Raw genomic sequence first — 20,938 nt, 5'->3', positions numbered from 1 at the left:
TGACTTACAGAGTTCAAGTCTCTGTGGATAAGAATATTCCTATATTTGTTTTAATTTTGATGTTCTCTGTATCCTCGCCAGTAGGTCTGCACCTTTCCTAAAATGTGGCTTCCACATTTTCCTAGCCTGCTTTAAACTCTAATGGAATAATCATCTCATTATCAATAAAGTTCTTGTATATCTTTACAGACCCTTCTGAACAACCCCGGGGGCTCACATCTGGTGAGTATGGGCTTGGCAAACCCAGGGTCCTGAGCTGGATATCATCATTCTTCCCTTTCTTGGTGATTCCTTTCTACTTTCTCTCTCTCTCTCTCTCTCTCTCTCTCTCTCTCTCTCTCTCTCTCTCTCTCTCTCTCTCTCTCACTCAGAGGGTAACTTGGGAATTTTTTTTTTTTTTTTTTTGCTGGTGCAGTATAAGCCTTAGGCTTCCTTGTACCATATGGCCATTAATAATAAAAAAAACTGTCCTCACAGCTTATCTGCACTGTTAAAAGAATTTCATATCACATTGTATAGCTTTTCCCAAGGCCTTTTCAGCAACTGTCATAAGTTTGGTGTTTCCCAAGTGGTATGTTACTTCAGAATTGCTACTGTCTGTCAGCAAACAGACATTAAACTTGAAATACCTATATTAATATTATTAATAAATAATAATAAGTTCAATGTGAAATCTTGTGGGACTTCATGATATTAGTCCATGAAGAGCAGTGACCATTTATAACTCTTTCTTGACACGTTCACTGCCGCTTATATTTACAAGAGTTCTTTTGTGCCTGGAGGCACTTATCTGGACACTGGAACAAGTAAGCAGTGCTTTTTAGTAAATGGAATTCATCTGAGGATTTATTACTCTAAGATTTATTGAAGATTTATTACTCTAAGTTATGCAAGTACCTGTACTCAGTACTCAAGGCAACAGGTGCATATGAACAAGATTCAGAATCTGCATCATTTAAATAGACAAAATCATTTAGATAGACATCAGTACCAAATGGCATATTATTATAAAGAACTGATTCAATGTAGTAGTAGTAGTAGTAGTGGCGGCATGTGATGCAAGAAAGCAAGTGTATGAGTTTATGCAGCATCAGCCAAAAAAAAAAAAAAAATCACACCATTCCCTCCAAATGCCTGTCCAGTTCCTTCTTAAATTTATTTAACCAGTCAACTTCCACAACAACAGATGGAAGACTGTTCCAGCAATTAACCACCCCCTGGCTAAAGGCAAATTTCCGCACATCTATTCTACATCTGTCTTTTCTTAATTTGAATTTATGCCCACTTAGGTTCGTAATCTGAACAAGTGGAAGGATCCCATCAGAATTCAGTGTGCTCAATCCATTCAAGGCCTTATACACACCTCAATCAGATCACCGTGCAGGTGCGTAGTCTCCAGCCACTGCAAGGCCATGCCTGTACTCAAGGCATGGCCTGACCATTGCCTTATACAGAGGGACAATCACTTCCTTTTCCCTGCTAGCAAAATTCCTATATATCATTGACAAAACCCCATGACCTGCCCTGGCAGCCTGTCTGCATTGCTCAGAAAACTTCATATCTGATGCACAATTACTCCCAGGTCTTTTTCATTTTCTACCACCTTAAGTGTAGTACCGCACAGTTGGTATGTTTCTCTGGGGTTACTTCTACCCATATGCAGTACTTTGCATTTGTCAAGGTTGCAAAGTACTGCATATGGGTAAAAGTAACCCCATAGAAATGTTATCAACCTTTGTCAAGGTTGCAAAGTCCCGCATATGGGTAAAAGTAACCCCATAGAAATGTTATCAGCTTCAACATACTGTCTATCCCTGTTCCTTTTCAGCCTTTACGTTCCAGTCTGTTAAACCATTATAACAACCCTTAAGGTAAAATTTTATAGGAAAACACTTTTTACACAAAATTTTATCAATAGACACACACACTAAGGATGATGTTTTGATTTCCACAAACTAAAGAATTAAAATTCAGCAAGTATAATCTTCAAAAATTTTTACCTTTTCTTCTTGTGGAAAATACTAAACTAGATAAAATAACTTCAACATAAGCAAAGAACATATGACAGTGAACGAAGTATACAGCTTTTATAGCACTTCCTAGATAACTTAATTGATACTAAGCAAAATCTCAGCCATAATGCCCATGGTTCAATCAGTGTATTGATATCACTCAGTTGTTCATTACACGAGCACTGTAAAAGGAGAAAAAGACTGTCAGGCAGTTTTTTTTCCTTTTACAGCACTCATTTATTGACTGAAATTCAGTGGACGCATATTTGCTTTGAGGCACAAAAATTGCTGTTTGTTTTGATGCAAGTTTGTGTTCAGGCAGTGAATCAGTTAGCCAACCCTTTATCTGTAGCTGTAACTTATCCCTAATGTCACATTGTTCCAGTTTATACAACAACTGTTACTGAAATCATTGTAAATTATGTCAGAATTATTCTTTGCATCCAGTTCTTTAGTGACAACCTCCCAGTAGCTATTAAATTAGTGAGACATGAGCTTCTTTTAGCAAAGCTATGATGCAGTCCCCTTGTTATTCCATTCTTGTCCAGCTTACCCAGTATTATATCCTTCAGTAAGGACTCCATATCCTTCACAAACATGTAGGTTTGTATTTTCTCATTTCTCCTTTGAGTCACCTTTATGAATAGCCAAGACATTTGCATGTCTATTCTGTCCGTATGGATTTTCCCAGAATCCAAGGATGCTCATATAACTTTCATTTGCCCATTCCTTCTAATAATTTGTCCAGTCCTTTAAAATTATTCTTAGTATCTTATTACTCTTTGTCTAAAGAATAAATTAGACAGAGAGTAAGATTGTGCAATCATCCTTTTATGGTTTAGATTTATGCCCCCTTTTAATTGTCATCTGAGAAGGGATAAAGATGTCATCATCATTTAGTTTATGCAAACCTTTTAGAGCCTGAAACTTTTCAATTAGTGAAGTATTGGAACACATCAAAATGCCAAATATAGATTTCCATAATTTTTTAGAAATAAATTTTGAAAAACATTAATCAAGTTTTTATTGAACCATCCACGCTATCTTGTATACTTATACTTTTCGAAAAAATAGTATTAGAGGTCACATAGGCCAAAAGAAAAGGGCCAATGCTTCAGTCCCTTCTGTGGGTTCCACTAAGCCACCTTCCTTCTGTGGGTTCCACCACGAACATAGTCAGGCAGTCTTTTTCTTGATAAGAATATCCTTTTGACCCCTTCCCACTCCATCCATGTCAGTTAGGTGAATTCTGCATTCTTATATTTTCTTCATGTTCTAATGAGGATATAGTAATTTTATTTTGTACTAAATTTCTTAAATTTTTGGCATTATTCATATAAAAGCCATTAAATTTTGAGAAAGAAGTATCAAATAAAACTGAAACTTCTTTATAATAATATTTAATTTCCTCAATACAAGATGATGATTACTTTTATTCTCAAATCATTTATTATATACCTTATATAAATAGTGCGACAGTTAGAAAACGAGACTGATGTTATGAGACAAGTGCTGGCACTGCTATCCTAGAAGTAAATGAAATTAAAGATTAATAAATCCTTGCGCACTGCAGTGATGGTCAGTGGAAATTGTCACCATTTCAGAATGTGTAGTGCTAGCTGAAGTACACATCTCTCCTGCATCAGCATTGTGGAAAGACAATGGAACAAAGAGCGAACATCAAGTTTTGTATCCAGCTGGGCAAAAGTGCCACAGAAACATTTTAAATGATGAAGTAAGTGTATAGAGTGACTTGTCTCTCTCGAGCACATGTGTTCGAGGGGCATAAATGTTTTGCCCATGGAAGAGAAATACTGGAAGACAACAAACATCTGGGCCCCGCAGAAATGGTTCGAGCCTAGAGTGAAAAGCTATGGTATATCATTACCATTGAACAATGTGCAATGCTCTGAATGATTTCAGGAGATCTGGACATTAATAAGGAAACCATTCAACAAATAATAACCTAGGATTTGAAGAAAACGATGGTCTATGCATGGTTTGTTCCACATTTGTTAACAGAGGGTCAAGGACAAGTGTGATTTGAACACTGCAGAGAACTCAACGGGCCTGCTGAAAGCAAACTCAGCTACCTGAATTTGATTATGGGTGATGAGATGTGCTTTCAATATGGCCCTGCAACAAATTGACAAAGTGCAGAGTAGAAGTTGGTAAACTCTCCCAAAGCCAAAAAAACATTCATCGAGGAAGGTCAAAAATCAAAACCATGCTCATTACTATCTATGATAACAAGGAATTGTGCACAAAGAGTTTGTGCCCAATGGCCAGAGTGTTACTGCTGCCTACTATCTAGAAGTTTGTAGCAGAGAATCTGTCATATGTGGCCTCAGTATGGAAAAGATGGCAGTTGGTTCTTCTTCACAAGAATGCACCAAGCAACAAGACTCCCGTTGTTTGGATGGTTTTGGCTAACAAAGAAGTGCGTGCTATCGCACCCACCATGTATTCACCAGACTTAGCCCCATGCGACTCTTTTGCTTCCTAAAACTCAAACCACCACTGAAAGGCTGTTATTTTCATGACCTCAACACCATTCAATGAGTGTGACAAGAACATTGAACAGTATATCAGTCACAGCCTTTCACCAGTTGTTCCAGTCACTTCGTGGTCATTGCATGCAGTTTGTGGACATGAGAGGAAGTTACTTTGAATAAACCAAGGTTAGCTTACATGGGATCATTATTTTTTTTTCTAGTATCATTCTTGTTTTCCAGTTCCCTCACTGTGTACATCTTCAACTAGTTTTAAAAATGCTTTTCTTATAGTGATGTAGCCAGTTATAATTATATTGTTTTTTGCTCCCTCCATGTAAACCTGTATATATTTTTACACTGAAATACTGTTTATAATTAATATAATGTTTTATAATTAGCATTTATAATCTAGTATTTATAATTATCTTTCTACTTATTGTTAGGATTTTGCCTCTCTTTTTTTGAAATTTTCTATTCTTTCTTTTCCCTTAATTTCTGCCATTCTTTTAACTGTGCTACTGTGTTCTCAAGTTCTGAAGTAAATTATTTTACTTTCTGTTGAGATGCCAATAGTATAGCAACACATATCAGGCTATTAACACCACATTACAAATAAATTGAAATATAAGTTGAATATACTGGCATTTGCATCCCAGTATTGTAACACCACAGAAATTAGATATGTCAGTAAACAAAGCATGCAATTCCTTGAGTCAGAAAAATGAAAGGAGTGTACATACTATGGTGCCTCCATAGTCAGGTGGGCAGGAGTATCAGTGCGTAGCACACTCTTCTTGATTAGACCAGGGTTTCAGCCCGTGACCACTGAATATGGAGGATGCGGAGGATGAATATGGAAGATCAGGGAATGATCACTGCATATCCCGGAGCAATATGGCCTTAGTTGCTAATGCTCCTTAAAAAAAAAAAAAAAAAAAAAAAAAAACAACCCCAAATAACAGTGTACATACTGACCTTTGCATACTGAAATGGTAATATAGACAGTTGCATCATTCAACAGCATTATTGTCCCTCCAATGAAGATGATGAGAAACTGACAAATCTGTGTGATTAGGAGAAATGGTCTTTAATAAAATTTCAAAAATATAGAAACAGCTGATACAGTCCATAAAAATTTATATTTCTGGATTAGATAATTCATGATTGATTAATTTAATAGCATTCTGCTTAATTATACTTGCACAGAATCCATCCAGGTGTGATACTCTTAGGCTTTTGGTGACTATTGAAAGTCTGTTTTGTACTCTTTTTCTTGCAGTTTAGATGAAATGTGTAAAAAAATTGTGCACTGTGCTTTCTGGTATTACAGAAGAAATCTTGCATACAGTCACTAACAATTTAATTTTTCATATGGAACAATGCTCAGAAAACTGCAGAGGACAATTGAATTAGTATGTGAGTGTATGTTCATGTTCTGTTGTGAACTTTATAATTTTTGCATCACATAATTACTGTTTCCTTTTTAATTACTATGTTATATTGCCTGAATCTGTACCTGCTTTATACTTAAAGGCAAGTTTTATTTATTTATTTTTTTTATTTTGAATGTATTAAGAATATTTGAATAAGAATATCAAATATTTGATTCTTCAATTAAAATTATTATCTGCTTTAATTATATTGTATATATTATTTTTATTATTACGAGAGCTATGATTTTATACCATATCTTCTTGTATTTTAATTATGTCTGCCCATTATTCATTTTTCAAATAAAAATGTAAATTTTTTATTTATTCCAGTGAAACATCTTCCTACCTTTGTTTGTCATCAGACTGTATTTATATTCTAAGCATAATTAATACTATGAAGAGAGTAATTTCTTTGATTTTTCTGTATCCCACCCCATAATTTTAGGACTTCAGAGAGCTAATGTAAGGGCCCCTGCACCCTATCGTAGAGATTTTGAAGCAAAGCTTAGAAATTTTTATAGGAAGCTAGAGTCAAAAGGTTATGGGCAAGGACCAGGAAAACTAAAGTAAGCCCTAGTGAAGCTCATTGTTATATCATCTCATCTTATTTATCGTATTATCAGAAATATAAATTAAAATGTTTGATAACAATTCAGTTAAAAAATTGTATCATCATCATCTTTCTCCGTTGTCAATCCACTGCAGGATGAAGGCCTCAGCAAGCGTACAGCAGATTTCACAATTTCATCAGTCAACCTCATCTTTGGTTTTTTTTTTTTTTTTTTTTGTTTAGAGCCAAGACAAAAGACAATATCCAGTCCAAAATTTGTTAGGTCTATCTATTTTCATTTCTTCTTGATATGTGACCTGTCCATTTCCATTTTAATCTCTGTGTTCTTTCAGTGACGTCATAGACCTTGGTCTGTTGGCAAATCCATGCATATGTTTTTTAGTTTATTTTGGTTTTATATTCAAAATTCAGCACTCCATACTTCTCTGTATGACACCCTCAGTCTTTGCATATCTTTGGCATTCGGTATCCAAGTTTCACAACCATATGTTAGGACAGGGAGGATACATTGAATGAAAACTTTCCATTTGAGACAAAGTGGCACTTGAAGACTATAGTAAGTTTTCCAAAAGCTTACTATTGCCAATTTTATGCAAAAATCAATTTCTAACATGATATTTCCATCTGTTGAAATTTCTTGTCCAGGGTAAACATATCTTTCCACTTTTTCCAGTTTTTGTCCTACGGCTTGATATTCGTCTTCAAACCAAACTTCTTGATTTCATGTTGTAATTCTTCAATATTTTGCTGCAAATCTTCCAGATCATTAGCGAATGATATCATCTGTAAATCATACGTGATTTGGTTAGTCTCCAATTATCATAAGTCCTTTATTATCCCAATTTAGCTTGCAAAAAATTTCTTCTAAACAGGCAGAAAATAGTTTTAGAGAGATTGTGTCAGCTTGTTGGATGTCTTTTTCTATGTTGATTTGAACTTTCTCATTGTTGACCCATAATGATGCAGTCTCCTTTTCATATATTGATTGGAGAATGTTGATGTAAGCTCTATCTGCACCTTTGTTGATTAGGGCATTGTTTTGTAACCGAGTTCAATGCTTTTTTTTTCATAGTTGATGAAGGCTATACATAACGGGAGCTTGTATTCATTGTGTTGCTCTGTAACTCGCTGTGCTATTTGAATGTGATCCAATGTACTGACACCACTTCTGAAACCTGCTTGTTCTTTGGGTTGTGCCACATCAACAATTTTGCCTATTCTTCTTGAAAGTATTTTTGCGAAATAGACAACTGGCAATAGGCTTATCGGCCGGTAGTTTTTTAAATCTGCTTTGTCACCCTTTTTGTGTAGTACGATGACTTCTGCATTTTTCCTTGCTACAGGCACTTTAAATAGAAGGTATTTTGAAAAAAAGTTTAGTCAGAGCTTTATATACCTGCTGGCCACCAGCTTTTGACATTTCAACAGTGACTTTATCAGGTCCCGCTGCTGCTTTGCCATTTTTCATTGATTTTATAGCATCTGCTACTTTTTCTACTTTTTCTATTTTTGTTATAGAGATTTGAATAAAATTCTTCCACCCATTTTAATATTTGTTGCTGGGTTTTTGTTGTTGTGACATCTTATCTTTGAGCTTCAAACTGAATTTGAATATTGTGTGTAACCATTTTTTGTTTTGTTTTCTTTGCTCTATGATTTTCTTCCAGTGTTCTTCTGACAAGATCAACATTGAACCTGTGCATTTCTTCTTTTATGGATTTCTTTTTGAACTTGCACATTTCTACATATTCTGCCCTGTTTGTTATGTTCATGGCAATTGTTTCCTTTGATATTCTGATTGGGTTTTCTTGTTTTACTGTTACAGGCTCTACTGTCAATGAAGTATCACTCTCATCCGGTCTTGTCCCAGATCCAGCAGTTGCTTTTTCTCTCTTAGAATCAGAATTTGACATTCGCTTCTGCTGGATCCCAAGCCACATTGGGATCTGGGAAAACAAATTAGCTGATACCACTGCCAAATCAGCCATTTCTTTGAATAATCTTTACCTGTCAGTCCCTTATACAGACTACAGGCAAATAATATGCTCTAAACTATATTCCCAATGGCAATATTTTTGGCATGGACAAGCGACAAATAAACTACATCACATTAAGCTGGTAATCATGCAATGGCAGTCCAGTCTACACAGGGTCTAAAGAGAGAAAGTTGTTCTTGCTCAGTTCCACATAAGTCATAGTCATCTTACGCACTCCTTTTTGCTGAAGGCAGATGACCCACTGTGTGTGAGGTGTAACAATGTATTAACTATTCTTCATGTTTTTACTGAATGCCTTGTTTTTAGAGAAGCACGCTACTTATTTTTTAGGACTTTTAATAATCTGGCTGAACTATTTACACTCAGTCAGATTTTAGGTGACAGAGACAATATGTCTGATGTTTTTAACTTTTTACAATCGATTAATTTATATACAAAGATTTAAAGTTCATATTTTATATTTTCTCTTTAACTTTATGCTGTAGTATATTGTATTTTTATCTTTTTGACGTGGTAGCCTAATTATAGGCTACCAAAAATTTCCTATACTGGTTTTATTTTGACTTGGTGCATTTATGGCCTTAGCTGCCAGTGTGCCATTAAAAACTAAATCAATCAGTCGATCAATCTCTGTAGATGCAAGGGCACAGACAGTGTTTACAATAGTCTTTTGGACTTGACACATCATGCCCTTAGTCGCCCTTGCCCCATAAAAACTGAAATCATATCAGTAGTCTTAATGACTTTGTCAGTTGAAATATCTGTGCCAGAAAGTCTTGCAGCACATGAAAACAATTGGACAGTTCTTATTCAAAGTTTTTACAATTTCTAACAGTTGGTTAGTGTCGATCTTCTTTGTTTTTGTTGACTTGATCAATTTCTTTCATTCTTTCTTGCAATAAATTTTGATTTTTGCTCTCAGTAACCAATGGTCACATCAACATTAAAATGGTTCAAGACTGAGCAGTCAGTAAACATCATTTTATTGTTTGTTATTATGAAGTCAGTTTCAGTAGTATTTTGAAGAGAGCTGTTCCACATCCATTTTCCTTGAAGAATGAGTTTGTGATGTATAAACTTTGTTCCTCCACAAATTAAGTGGAGGAAAGATGCACACCTTCTGTGTGCATCTTTCTGTATAGATGAAAATTCATTGGTTAAAGAGAAGTTTAAAAGGTTAATTTGGGAATATTTCTGGCTTAAAAAAAAAAAAAAAACTAATGATTCATAGAGCCATTATTTTGAATGAGTTAGTAATAAGAACAATATTTGGTTTATTAATCTGTGGGTAATATCCCGCATTATGGCAATGAGTTTAGTTTAGTCTGCAAAGTTTTTTTTTATTATCATTACTATTATAATAATAGGTTAATCTGTATAATGTTCATCCAATATAAAATAGCATCATAATTTTTTTTGATATGATATTCTATAAACAGTACTATTTGAGTTTCTGATGTCTTAGTTTTTATAAAATTATATACTTACTGAACGTAGCAAGTAACTTGTTTAAGATTGCTAACAAAGTGGCTATGATATGTAGTATAAGCTATATTTACAAATCAGAGTTTAGGAGCATGGCAATGTTCCTAAATCCTGATTTGACTTGATTAAATGTTAGGAGAGTTACAAACCCTTAAAGGATGGTTTTGTAACTTACTCCTAATAACCTGGTTTATTAGTTTTATAGGATATAGCATAATTCTTAAAAACTTCAGTTAGGTACCAAAGCTGATTTTGTAAATTGCTGCTGTCTTCAGAACTGTATCTGGTGGCATTATTTATTTATTTATTTATTTTTTTTTTTATGTAAACCCCAAACACGAGAGGTGTTAGAACCTATAGTACTTAGTACCGTGCTTGGGTTGGAGGTTGAGAAGATGAAAGAAGATATTTGTTGACATTGGACTTGAACTTCTGTAGACTGTAATTTTCAGGAAATACGTATGAAGGAAGGTCGTTCCAGAAAATGGCAGTTGAATGAATAAACGAGGAAGATGAAAAGTTAGTTCTGTGAGTTTTAAATTGGACAGTAAATGGATGTTGGCTGGTGGCGGCACGTGTTCGGACTGTTTTGAAAGAGAGAGCAGGAATTATAGAAGCTAATTTAGAAGAACAGTGCCCATGGAAGTATCTGTAGAAGAGGCATGCAGCAGAAGCAGTACGTCTATGAGACAGCGAGTGCAGAGACTCTGTTAGAGATGAGTCATTAATTAACCTAACTGCCCTCTTCTGAATGGAATCAAGAAGCCTGAGAGGTTTTGGGGGTACCACCCCAGATGTGGGAACAATATTCCATGGCAGGGCGGATTTGCGATTTATACAGAGTGAGCAGCTGTTTGGAAGAAAAGTAACGTCGAGAGCGAAAGGGAAAACCAAGTTTTTTAGATGCAGAAGAAGCAATATTTATAATGTGCTTGTGCCAAGAGAGATTAGAAGTCAGGGTAATCCCCAAAAGAGATATATCATTTTGCCTAGAAATCGGAGTGTCACTAAAGATAAGCATAGGAGCAGAAGAATCCTTTTTGCGAGATATAAAACAAGACTGAGTTTTAGAAGGGTTGAAATCAACTAAGTTGTCTTTGCCCCACTGGAGAATTACCTGAAGATCAGCATTTAAGGAATTGGTAGCAGATTTTCGAGAAGTTGAAGCTGATTGAGCAAGACAAGGTTTCTCCAAATGGAAAGTGGAATGCAGTGTGCTATCATCGGCAAAACTATGGATATTTCCAATCAGTGGAAGAAAGTCATTAATATACAAGAGGAAAAGAGTGGGGGAAATAACTGAACCTTAGGGGACACCGGCATTAGTGGAGAAGTTAGAAGACAGAGAGCCATCTACCATCACCCTCAGTGAGCGATCAGAGAGAAAACTGATTAACCAATTACTAAAAACAGTTGGCAAACCATAAGATGGAAGTTTGTTTAGAAGACCTTTATGCCAAACACAATCAAAAGCTTTTGAGATGTCAAGAGCAACTACTTGTGTTTCACCGAACCTTTCCATTGAATTAGTCCATAAATGGGTAACATAAGCCAGAATATCACCAGTGGATCGACACTGACGGAATCCATACTGGCGATCGTTGATCAGACGGAAGGTTTCTAGGTAGTTTAAGAGTTGGCGGTTAATTGATTTCTCCATTACTTCAGAAAGAGTAGAAGTAATTGCAATGGGACGATAATTGGATGGGAGGGATTTGTCACCCTTTTTAGGAACTGGCTGGATGTGAGCAAATTTCCAAGCAAAAGGAAAAACACCTTTGGAATAAAAAAGTGAAAAAAGGTGGCAAAGAATAGGAGTAAGTTCAGAAGCACAGGTTTTGAGAACAAGTGGAGAAATACCATTGGGACCTGGAGCTTTCTTAGCATCAAGATTCGTCAAAATCTTTCTGACATCCTTTTAACAGAAGACCACAGGAGGCATTGAATGGAGCGTGTTGGGAATAGTGGGAGGTGCTTTACCAAGATCGTTATTGCATGAGTTGAAAGAAAAATGGGATGCTAACAGGTCAGCTTTATCCTTGGCTGAAGTGACAACGGAACCATCTGGTTTGGACAGAGGTGGGAGCAGAGATGGGCAAAAGTTGCGGCCAATATCTTTGGCAAGAGACCAGAATGGTCGGCTACCATTAGGGCAAGAAGCAAGTTTTCTACTCTTAGCCTGTTCAAACTCTAGTTTGGACTGGTTAATAACTGCTTTATAATTGTTGCGAGCTTTGGTGTAGGCAGAAAATGAAACTGAAGAATTAGAAACAAGCCAATTACGATATGCAACATTCTTCTCTTGAACAGCCTTAGCACATTTATTGGAAAACCAAGGTTTAGATAAAGGATGAGATTTTAAAGTGGATTGTGGGATAAAGGATTCCATTCCTGCAAGAATAATTTCACTGACACGATCTGAGCAAACATTGACATCAGAAGTTTTGAAACAGTAATCCGACCAAGGAAAAGAAGAAAATAAGTCTCGCAGGTCATCCAATTTTGCATTCTTGTAATGCCAAACAACACGAGGTTGGGAATAGCCATGAGATAAAGGCTCCATTGGAGAAGAGACAATCACCAAGTTGTGATCTGAAGTGCCTAAAGGACCTCTCACTTCGACCGTGTACTTAGAAGGGTTGTTTGTGAGAAAAAGATCAAGCGTATTGGCTGTATGATTAGGATTGTCTGGTATTCTTGTAGGTAAATGAAAAATCTGTGCAAGATCATTAGTAATTGCAAAAGCCTCAGCATCTCGACCAGCTGGGTCGGTGTGACTAGAAAACGGAAGCCAGCTGGAGTTGTGAACATAAAATCACCAAGGAAAATTACCTCACTGTTAGGAAAGTTGGACTGGAGAAAGTCAAGTTGCAAAGAGAGGAAGTCAAAGTGCTCCAAGTGATTAGTGGAGTTGGGAGAATGGTAGAGACAACAGATGAATTTGACACAATGAGGTAGAGAGATTTTAAGCCAAAGAAGATCAAAGAGAGGAGATTCCAAATTGCCAAGTCTCTGACAGGGAATATCAGAATGGATATATGCACAAGCACCACCACCTTCGAGGCGAAAAGAATCATACAGCGAATAATTTGAGCATCTGAGATGAGCAGTAGTTGAATCAACCAATAACTGAGATTCTGTCAGAAAAAGTACATGGGGTTTGGCAGACTGCAAGTGGAAATAGACATCGTTGAGATTAGAATTGAGACCACGTATATTTGTGAAATGAATTAGGAAATGCTTGAGTGGTTTAGATCTTTTCGCAGATAAGCTTGCTCTATTAGTTTGACAATTCATGGTGTATTCAATAGTAAGAAAAAGTGTGTGGGACATGCTGTATGAAGTAATGAAATTTTTGGATATGGCATACACATGGTAAGAATGTACCCAGATCCTTGACATAACGTGGCCTCGACAATGCTTCCCGCATACACACACTACTCGGACTCCCTCCAGTCACTATCTGGCAGAGTAGAGGTAGCAAGATTATACACTAGCTGATCCAGAAGCCGCCTCCTAGAGAGTTACCAATAGGTTCGGTCTGGTGTACTAACTAGCAGCCGGCCTGCGAACACCATTTTAGAGCTGTACCCTCGAAATGTAGGGAATATTGGATCTCCCCACGATGTTCATCATAACCTCAAAAGTCATCAATCATACTGCATGATGGAAGAGATGGGGAAGGGTTGACCGGAACTTAACTCTAGAGACTAAACATGGGTTCCATTTATATAGGTTCCATATTTATAATGAGGTGGCTTTAACCTTTTGTGAACACTCTTAAACATATTCAAAATTTTGATAACTTTGATGTTAAGATGAATAACAAGTTATCCACCTAAGGAATAAATAATTTAGATCTCTACGAAGGATTAAAAACAACACCCTCAACAGCTGACGGGTAAATTTCTGAGAGTAGAGCCAAGAATGCTTATTGGGAGAAAAAAATTTGTAAATATTTTATATTTAAAATGTTTTGCTTTTGTTAAAAGTTGATTTTACTGAAAACGTAAGAAAATTGATAAAAAAATTTGCTTATATATGTGGAAAATAATTTATTAACATCAGAAATATTTGACTATTAGTATAGACAAGAATATCAAAATACTGGTATTGTGCACGAATATTGGAATAATAACTTCAAAACAACAGATTACTGTCAAGAAGTTGTGTGGTGTGCAGTGTGGTACAACCTAAAACATCTGACCGGGCTAGTCGGGTGGGTAAAGTGCCTGCCTGGCAACCCAAAGGTCGTGGGTTCGATTCCCGCCTCGGGCTTGGATCAAAGTACTGCAAAAACCAATGGAGGTGCATTATGGCCACAGAAGCCTATGCGCCAACAACTACAAAAAAAAAAAAACCTAAAACTTGGATGAATGCACAATCTTGCATCACATTAGGAACACATATATTCTCTTCTTTTCTGTTTTTCTCTATTGGTCTTGTACAAACATGGTATTAGTTCATTACATTTTTCTTGCATGGGAGTACTAGGCATAATAGAAGGAAAATGATGTTCACATAGTCTTAGAAGATTTTCACTTGATGTTCTTCTGCCACCTTTTTAACTACATAGCTTTTAAAGTGTAATGTTTTATCAATCAACATCTCAATAGGCAAATATATACACCATGAATACTGCAATGGCAATACATGACTCTCCTCATGATTCTGCTATATTTCTATAAATATTGAAATGTCTATGTGGTCATGAACAAATATTCTGCCTGAGAAATACAGGCAGGATGTTTGTTGATGACTCAGATTCTGCTACAAATTCGAAGGCAAGATTTGAATACCATCCTTGGTCATGTTACATAGGTGGGTTTTTTTTTTTGGTTTTTTTTGTCTTCCAGAAAAACATTCTTGACCCATTTCCTGTTGTAAAACTTGTGTGTAATAGTTATTAAAACAACTAAACTTATCAATATTCAGCATATCCTCATGGTGCAGGTAGGAGACCACTCGATGGAGAATCATCATGTTTCTTTGCCCATTTATTAATTTGTTTCTCTGATTTGGCATTCCTTGCACTCTAGGCACTGGTTCTTCCAATTCTGCTGTGGATTTTTTTGGAACTGGGGTGTCAACTTGTGAGGCTACAGCTAAGCTTTCTATAAGGAAGCTGTGGGGACATTATACAATTTAAAGATTCTGGGTATCTCTTCCCTTATACCCAGCTAAAAAGGTACTGGTATCACAGCAAGAGTTGCAAAATGAACTTAGGTTTGTTGGTAACTATTATCTAGACCTAGAATCACTTTTGTGGTCAGCAGGATCATTATGAGAATCAAATGTTGCCATGTAGTGTCTGTGTCATGTGTGCTTCTGTGGTGTATTTATCAGACCTTTATCATACTGAAGTTTCTGCCCACTGAAACAATTTACAATTTTAAAAATTGTAATTTGTGTAAACTGTACAGTTTAAAGATCTTAGATACCTGTTCCATTTTATCTTGGTAAAAATTACTGTATTGCTAGCTAGTAAAAAGCTAGGAAATGGAGGTGAAAAGTTAAAGCCACTTTTCACTGGAAAATACAAAAAAGCATCAATGGTGTAACATATTCTACTTCTGATTACAGAGCCAACAGAATTGCTTGGATGACTGGTAAGCTATTTATGGAATGGCTGTGTGTGTGTGGGTGGAGAGGCAATAGCCAGCTTGAATAGTGAAATCCTTCTGATCGCGGATCAATGTGCACATGCAAGTTCTGTTCTTGCCAAACACAACTAAGCTATCTGCAACTCCTACTCCTGGGTATTATTAGCCCCACCTCAAAGCATCATACTGGAACTGTCTGGTGTGATATTATCTCCAGGAGATCAGACTTAACATTCCTTTTTGAGAATTCATGAAATAGTGTGTCCTGGATGCCATGCAATGTATAATTATGGCATGAAATTCAGTGGTGTCCAGCTTAATTGTAAAGAACTTTTCTGAAACTAGGTTTATTTATAAAGAAATAAGCGCCATCAAAAAGGATGATGGCACTACTTTTGTATTCAGCAACTAGGAGGATCTGAGTCCATAATGCATTCAACAATTTTGTAAATGTTGAATGTGTGGCTGCATCTTCTGGCAATGCCATGGAGTTCGTTGAGACCCAGGAAACTGCCGCCAATCATGCAGAAGAAGAGGAGAATGAAAATAATGACACTTTCTGAACCTTGGAATACTTCCCTTATTGAAACATTCTTTCTTTTCCTTTTTTTTTTTTTTTTATGAAAACCCCAAATACAATAGATATCAAAACCTATAGTACTTCGTACCTTGCATGGGTTGAAGGAGATGGGAAGGAATGCTGGAAACTTTGCTCTGGTGACTAAACATGGGATTCACCACTTCAAGCCGCCAATAAGCAAAGTGGTGGTATTATGCCAGTTGATGAGAGACATCTGCCACCTAGTGTTAGTATTAATATGATATTATATTATAGTTTTGTATTAGTGATAATTTATATTATATTATAGTTTTGTATTAGTGATAATTTATATTATATTATAGTATTGTATTAGTGCTAATTTATATTAGAATCAGTAGCGGTACTAGTTAGTAGTAATACTTTTTACTTTTTTAGTAGTAGTACTTTTTACTAGTAAAAAGTGTTGAAGGAGACAGGGGGGGAGGATGTCAGAAACTTTGCTCTAGAGACCAAACATCGGTTTCATCACTTCAATAAGCAAAGTGGTGGTATTGCACTGGTTTTAGTATTAGTACGTATTATTATAGTATAGTATAGTGCATTGCTATTTTATACTAGTATTAGTACTAGTACCGTGCATGGATTGAAGGAGAAGGGGGGGGGGATCAGGAAACTTGCTCTAGAGACTAAACATTGGTTTCACCACTTCAAACCTCCAATAAGCAAAGTGGTGGTATTGCACCGGTGGATGAGAGTCATCTACCACCTAGTGTTAGTATTAATACAAGTAAGTATTAGTAATATATTATAGTATCATATTATTGGTGTTATGCTAATATTAGTAATGGTTTTGAGAATAATACTATAATTAGTAGTAACTGTAGCATTATTCTCGAAACTTAACTTACTTGGAATTTCAATTCCAGACCATTATGGTACTATCAAACAGCTGGTGAAATCTTCCAGAATTTCTATGCCAGAATTTCTATGTTAACTAATGATCTAATGTCTGAATAAACTGTCCTCTTGGCATTGCTAATCTTTTTGCTATCCATTTTTCAAAACTTTGTTCTCCTGGGAACATCAACAAATGGATAACAGAGAACAATCTGTTCTCTGTTATCCATTTGAATATAGAAGAGAAGGATCACAATGAAATAGTCATTTTGAAACTAAAGCAATCAAAAGGAATAATTAATCAAAAGAATAAGGTTAAAATGGATGAAGCATGCTTTATGATTTGAGCGAGCACCGTCTTAGGAAGAATACAGTGCAAGCACAGCTAGCAATGATAAACAAAATGATTTTATTAATATGTTCAGAAAGATAAAGAATCAAAATAAAATAGCTAGACATCCAGCTGTTGGAATGACTGCTGGACATTGATTGACACGATGAAACGTGATTAACAGCCTTCCTTCCTTCCAAACTGAAAGGTATACAAGGATAAAAAATAAAAAATAGAATATATAACTGTTGAAAACAGTTATACTAAAGATTTACTAAAGATGACCTATTAAGATTTACTAAAGATACATGTTTACTAAAGATGACCTTATAAAAGTGATTAATAGCCTTTCAAACAAATCAACAACTGGACCAGACCTTTTTCTCATATTCATGCTGAAGATCTGTAATGCATCTGTTGTAGCTGTGCTGCTGCTGCTGCACAATTTTATTGAAATACTGAGGCCCAGGAGCATCCTACAAATTTGGAACTGTTATACAGAAAAACTGATTGCAAAGGTCAGACGTCCAGGCAGTAGGTAATAGGCAAATTTCATTGGATTCACATTGCTCAAAGCCTTTGAAAATAACCTTACTCAAATTCCTAATCCATTCTCTTTATGGACATAGACTAGGATATTCACCAGCAATATGAAACCCAAACAGCAGTACTCCGATTTAGGCTGTGATCATTTTAACAACAGCTACTAGTTACTGATTTTCGATAATATCAGACAAGCCCTTCATGCCTATTGAGTTAGGCAGAGTTGTTGTTTTCTCTTGTGGTGGATGACAAGCTTTTCAGTTTATTCAATCTAATGCACCAGAATTCTGCAGAAAGGAGTGGAGGATAGATTAATGATCTATATTCTAATTATTTTGAGGACCCCCTGACATAAATCAGATGTTGCTTGGCTATCCATCAAAGACCGGTGGCTCTGGACATAAGCTTGTCTACTGTGGGGAAACTTCTAATTTGTAAGCATAAAGAACTAGATATGCTAATGCCAAACCCATGAAACTGTTGAGCCAATGAACTAGCCACCACTCAAGCTTGAGATACTTTTCTCTGTATGTGTGGGGGCAATAGACAAGTTTATAGAGGCATATAGGGCAATGCACAGTGTGTCTCTGTAAGTACTGGATTGCCAGTCAGCACATCCAATCACGCTGTGTGTGTGTGTGTGTGTGTGTGTGTGTGTGTGTGTGTGTGTGTGTGTGTGTGTGTGTGTGTGTGTGTGTGTGTATCACAGCAAATAAGGCTATGAGGCATTAGTATAGTGAATCTGTAAATTGCATGTATTCTGTGGCCAAAAATCCTGGGTTTACAAGGGAAAAATCGTGCACATCTCACCTGAGACTGACTAACTCAACCAACTTGTTAAAAAAGCATAAAAATTCCTTACATTATTAACAGGATTGAAAGTCAGGTATGTTTTACCAGATGTAGAGAAGATGGTGATTATATTTATATTCACTTTACTAGCTATGAAGACTTAACTGCTGTCAGCAGCTCTTGTTTTGAGAAAGTGGAGTTGAAATGAATCATCCCATCAGTCCTATATATGTGTATGTGCATATTTGCAAACTGTTGCACACAATATAGTGAAATTTCCATTGGAATTTTTGAAGGTGTATATATGTTTTGAATTCTACTACACTCATAATTTGAATTCTGAATTTAATTTGAAGGTGGTATTTTAAGATTTGATTAAGGAGGTTTTTCCATATTTGAATTTTACATTAGTGATGTGTGTTATTTCATCTTATATACATTTTGAACATCACAATGGTTATTCCCATTACAAGAGACCTTTTAGGTAATAGTAAAATTTTAATAAGCAATTGTTCAGAACTTCTGGCATCTTGCTAAATTTCTTTGTTTGTTGGGCCAAAAAAAAAAAAATGTAAAAGCAAAATGTAAAAAATGTAATTACATTTGTAATTCAAATTAAAGAAATGCATCAGCAGGTGCACTCAAATAAACAATGCTAATATCATCAAAGTGCATTTCTCTGTTTCACTTAATTGTTTAATTATAATTTAATATAAATTTTAATTTAATTTGAATATAATTGCAATTACATAGTTTTGATACTATTAATGCTCCTCTGAATCTGGCCAGATGATAGGATACCGTAGTGTATCCAGTAAAAATTTCATTGTTTACTTAATGGATCATGCTGGGTTGGACCTCTTTAACATAGTTTTCTGACCACACTTTTATTGTTATCTAAACAAACTGAATGCAAAATTGCTAATGCATTAATACATTTTTTCCTAATTTTTTTCTGTTTATAAAGATTAAATATAAGAAGAGACCACTTATTAGAAGATGCATTTACAAAAATAATGGCTGCATCAAAGAAAGATTTGCAGAAATCACGATTGTATATTAGTTTTGCAGGAGAAGAAGGGTGAGTAAAAAATTGTTTCAGTGATATGTTTTACGTTATTATTTCACCATAATTTTTCACTCAAAAAGTGTAAAAGCATTATATCATTTTTTGCTTATCCCCTTTGTACAGAGTAGTCATAAAATAGCTTAATATATAAAAATATGTGAATGGTTTGATGTAAACGTGTCAATCTACCAAGTTTTATTGTGGAGCCTCTTCAAAAGAAAATGAAAAGTAAGGAATATGTTGATCTGTGTTATGCAGATTAACTTGTATGTATATTACTAAAACATTTATCACCTCATGAATCGTTTAAAATTAAATGTATTACTTACATGCTTGGATTAGTCATCATAATCAGAGTTAAAAATGCTTTGTCAAAACTAAACTTCATATGCTGTGTTATATATAAAAGGAATGGAAAGTGAAATAGCAGAATCTGTAGTTAGCAGAGTTTCTCTTTCTTTGTAACAATGCATTTCTCCTTCCTGTGTTTATTATCTAATTGGCTGTAATACTACAACTGCCCCTCAAAGCCAATAGAAGAGAATAGAGAACAAAAAAAAAAAAAAAAGTGCTTGCCTAGTTCAATTATTGAAGGCATTGATATTAAGATTAGAATAGACTGGATATGTTACAAGTAGAAATATTTATCAAGTTTAGCCAAATTGTAGCTGAATTCTCCTCAGCTTAATTGTTATTAAATGCAGTGAAAGAGAAAAATATATAGACATTTACAAATATCCTTGGATATTTGTAAACATTTTCAATGCAAGACATTGCACTGAAAACTGTGACCAAGATCCTGAAGTTACACTTTCATAAGTTCAAAACAATTTGAGAGTTGTCCTCTTACCCAAAAGTCACTCTGAATTCTTTTCACACATCAGTATATCACACAAAACTTGGATATGACTAGCAATGATTAGGTTGCATTTTTTGGTCTAACAAAGCCTATACATGGTCAGAGGAATTTACAATGTAGAGAGAATACAAGAAATATCACAGTATTTAGCAAGTACAGGCATAATTCTTTGTGTGACACTAGAAAAACCACATGCATAATGGAAAACCATTATATGATGAAAAGATAATGCTACAGTACAATTTCACAATTGAATTGTATTTTTTGAAGAACTTATTATTGGATTTTTTTTTTTTTTTCTTTTACTCTA

The 20,938-nt window shown here is 35.4% G+C and overlaps 1 protein-coding gene across 6 annotated transcripts in view; it reads left to right on the top strand.

The window, feature by feature from the left end:
- LOC150090769 (E3 ubiquitin-protein ligase HECW2-like) overlaps positions 1 to 20,938 on the top strand; it is a 518,151-nt gene that overhangs the window by 421,586 nt on the left and 75,627 nt on the right. For all 6 annotated transcript variants that reach the window (XM_090372567.1, XM_090372548.1, XM_090372558.1 and 3 more), the window contains 2 exons: positions 6,386 to 6,506; positions 19,668 to 19,781. In XM_090372567.1, the coding sequence (XP_090228693.1) occupies positions 6,386 to 6,506; positions 19,668 to 19,781 (235 nt within the window). The remainder of the gene's footprint in view (positions 1 to 6,385; positions 6,507 to 19,667; positions 19,782 to 20,938) is intronic.

The sequence above is a fragment of the Mastigoproctus giganteus genome, chromosome 1, assembly GCF_048544385.1.
Source record: "Mastigoproctus giganteus isolate SK-2022 chromosome 1, ASM4854438v1, whole genome shotgun sequence".
NCBI classification, from domain to species: Eukaryota; Metazoa; Arthropoda; class Arachnida; order Uropygi; family Thelyphonidae; genus Mastigoproctus; species Mastigoproctus giganteus.
The sequence above is the reverse complement of the archived record's forward strand: the minus strand, read 5'-3'. Positions and strand labels throughout refer to the sequence as shown.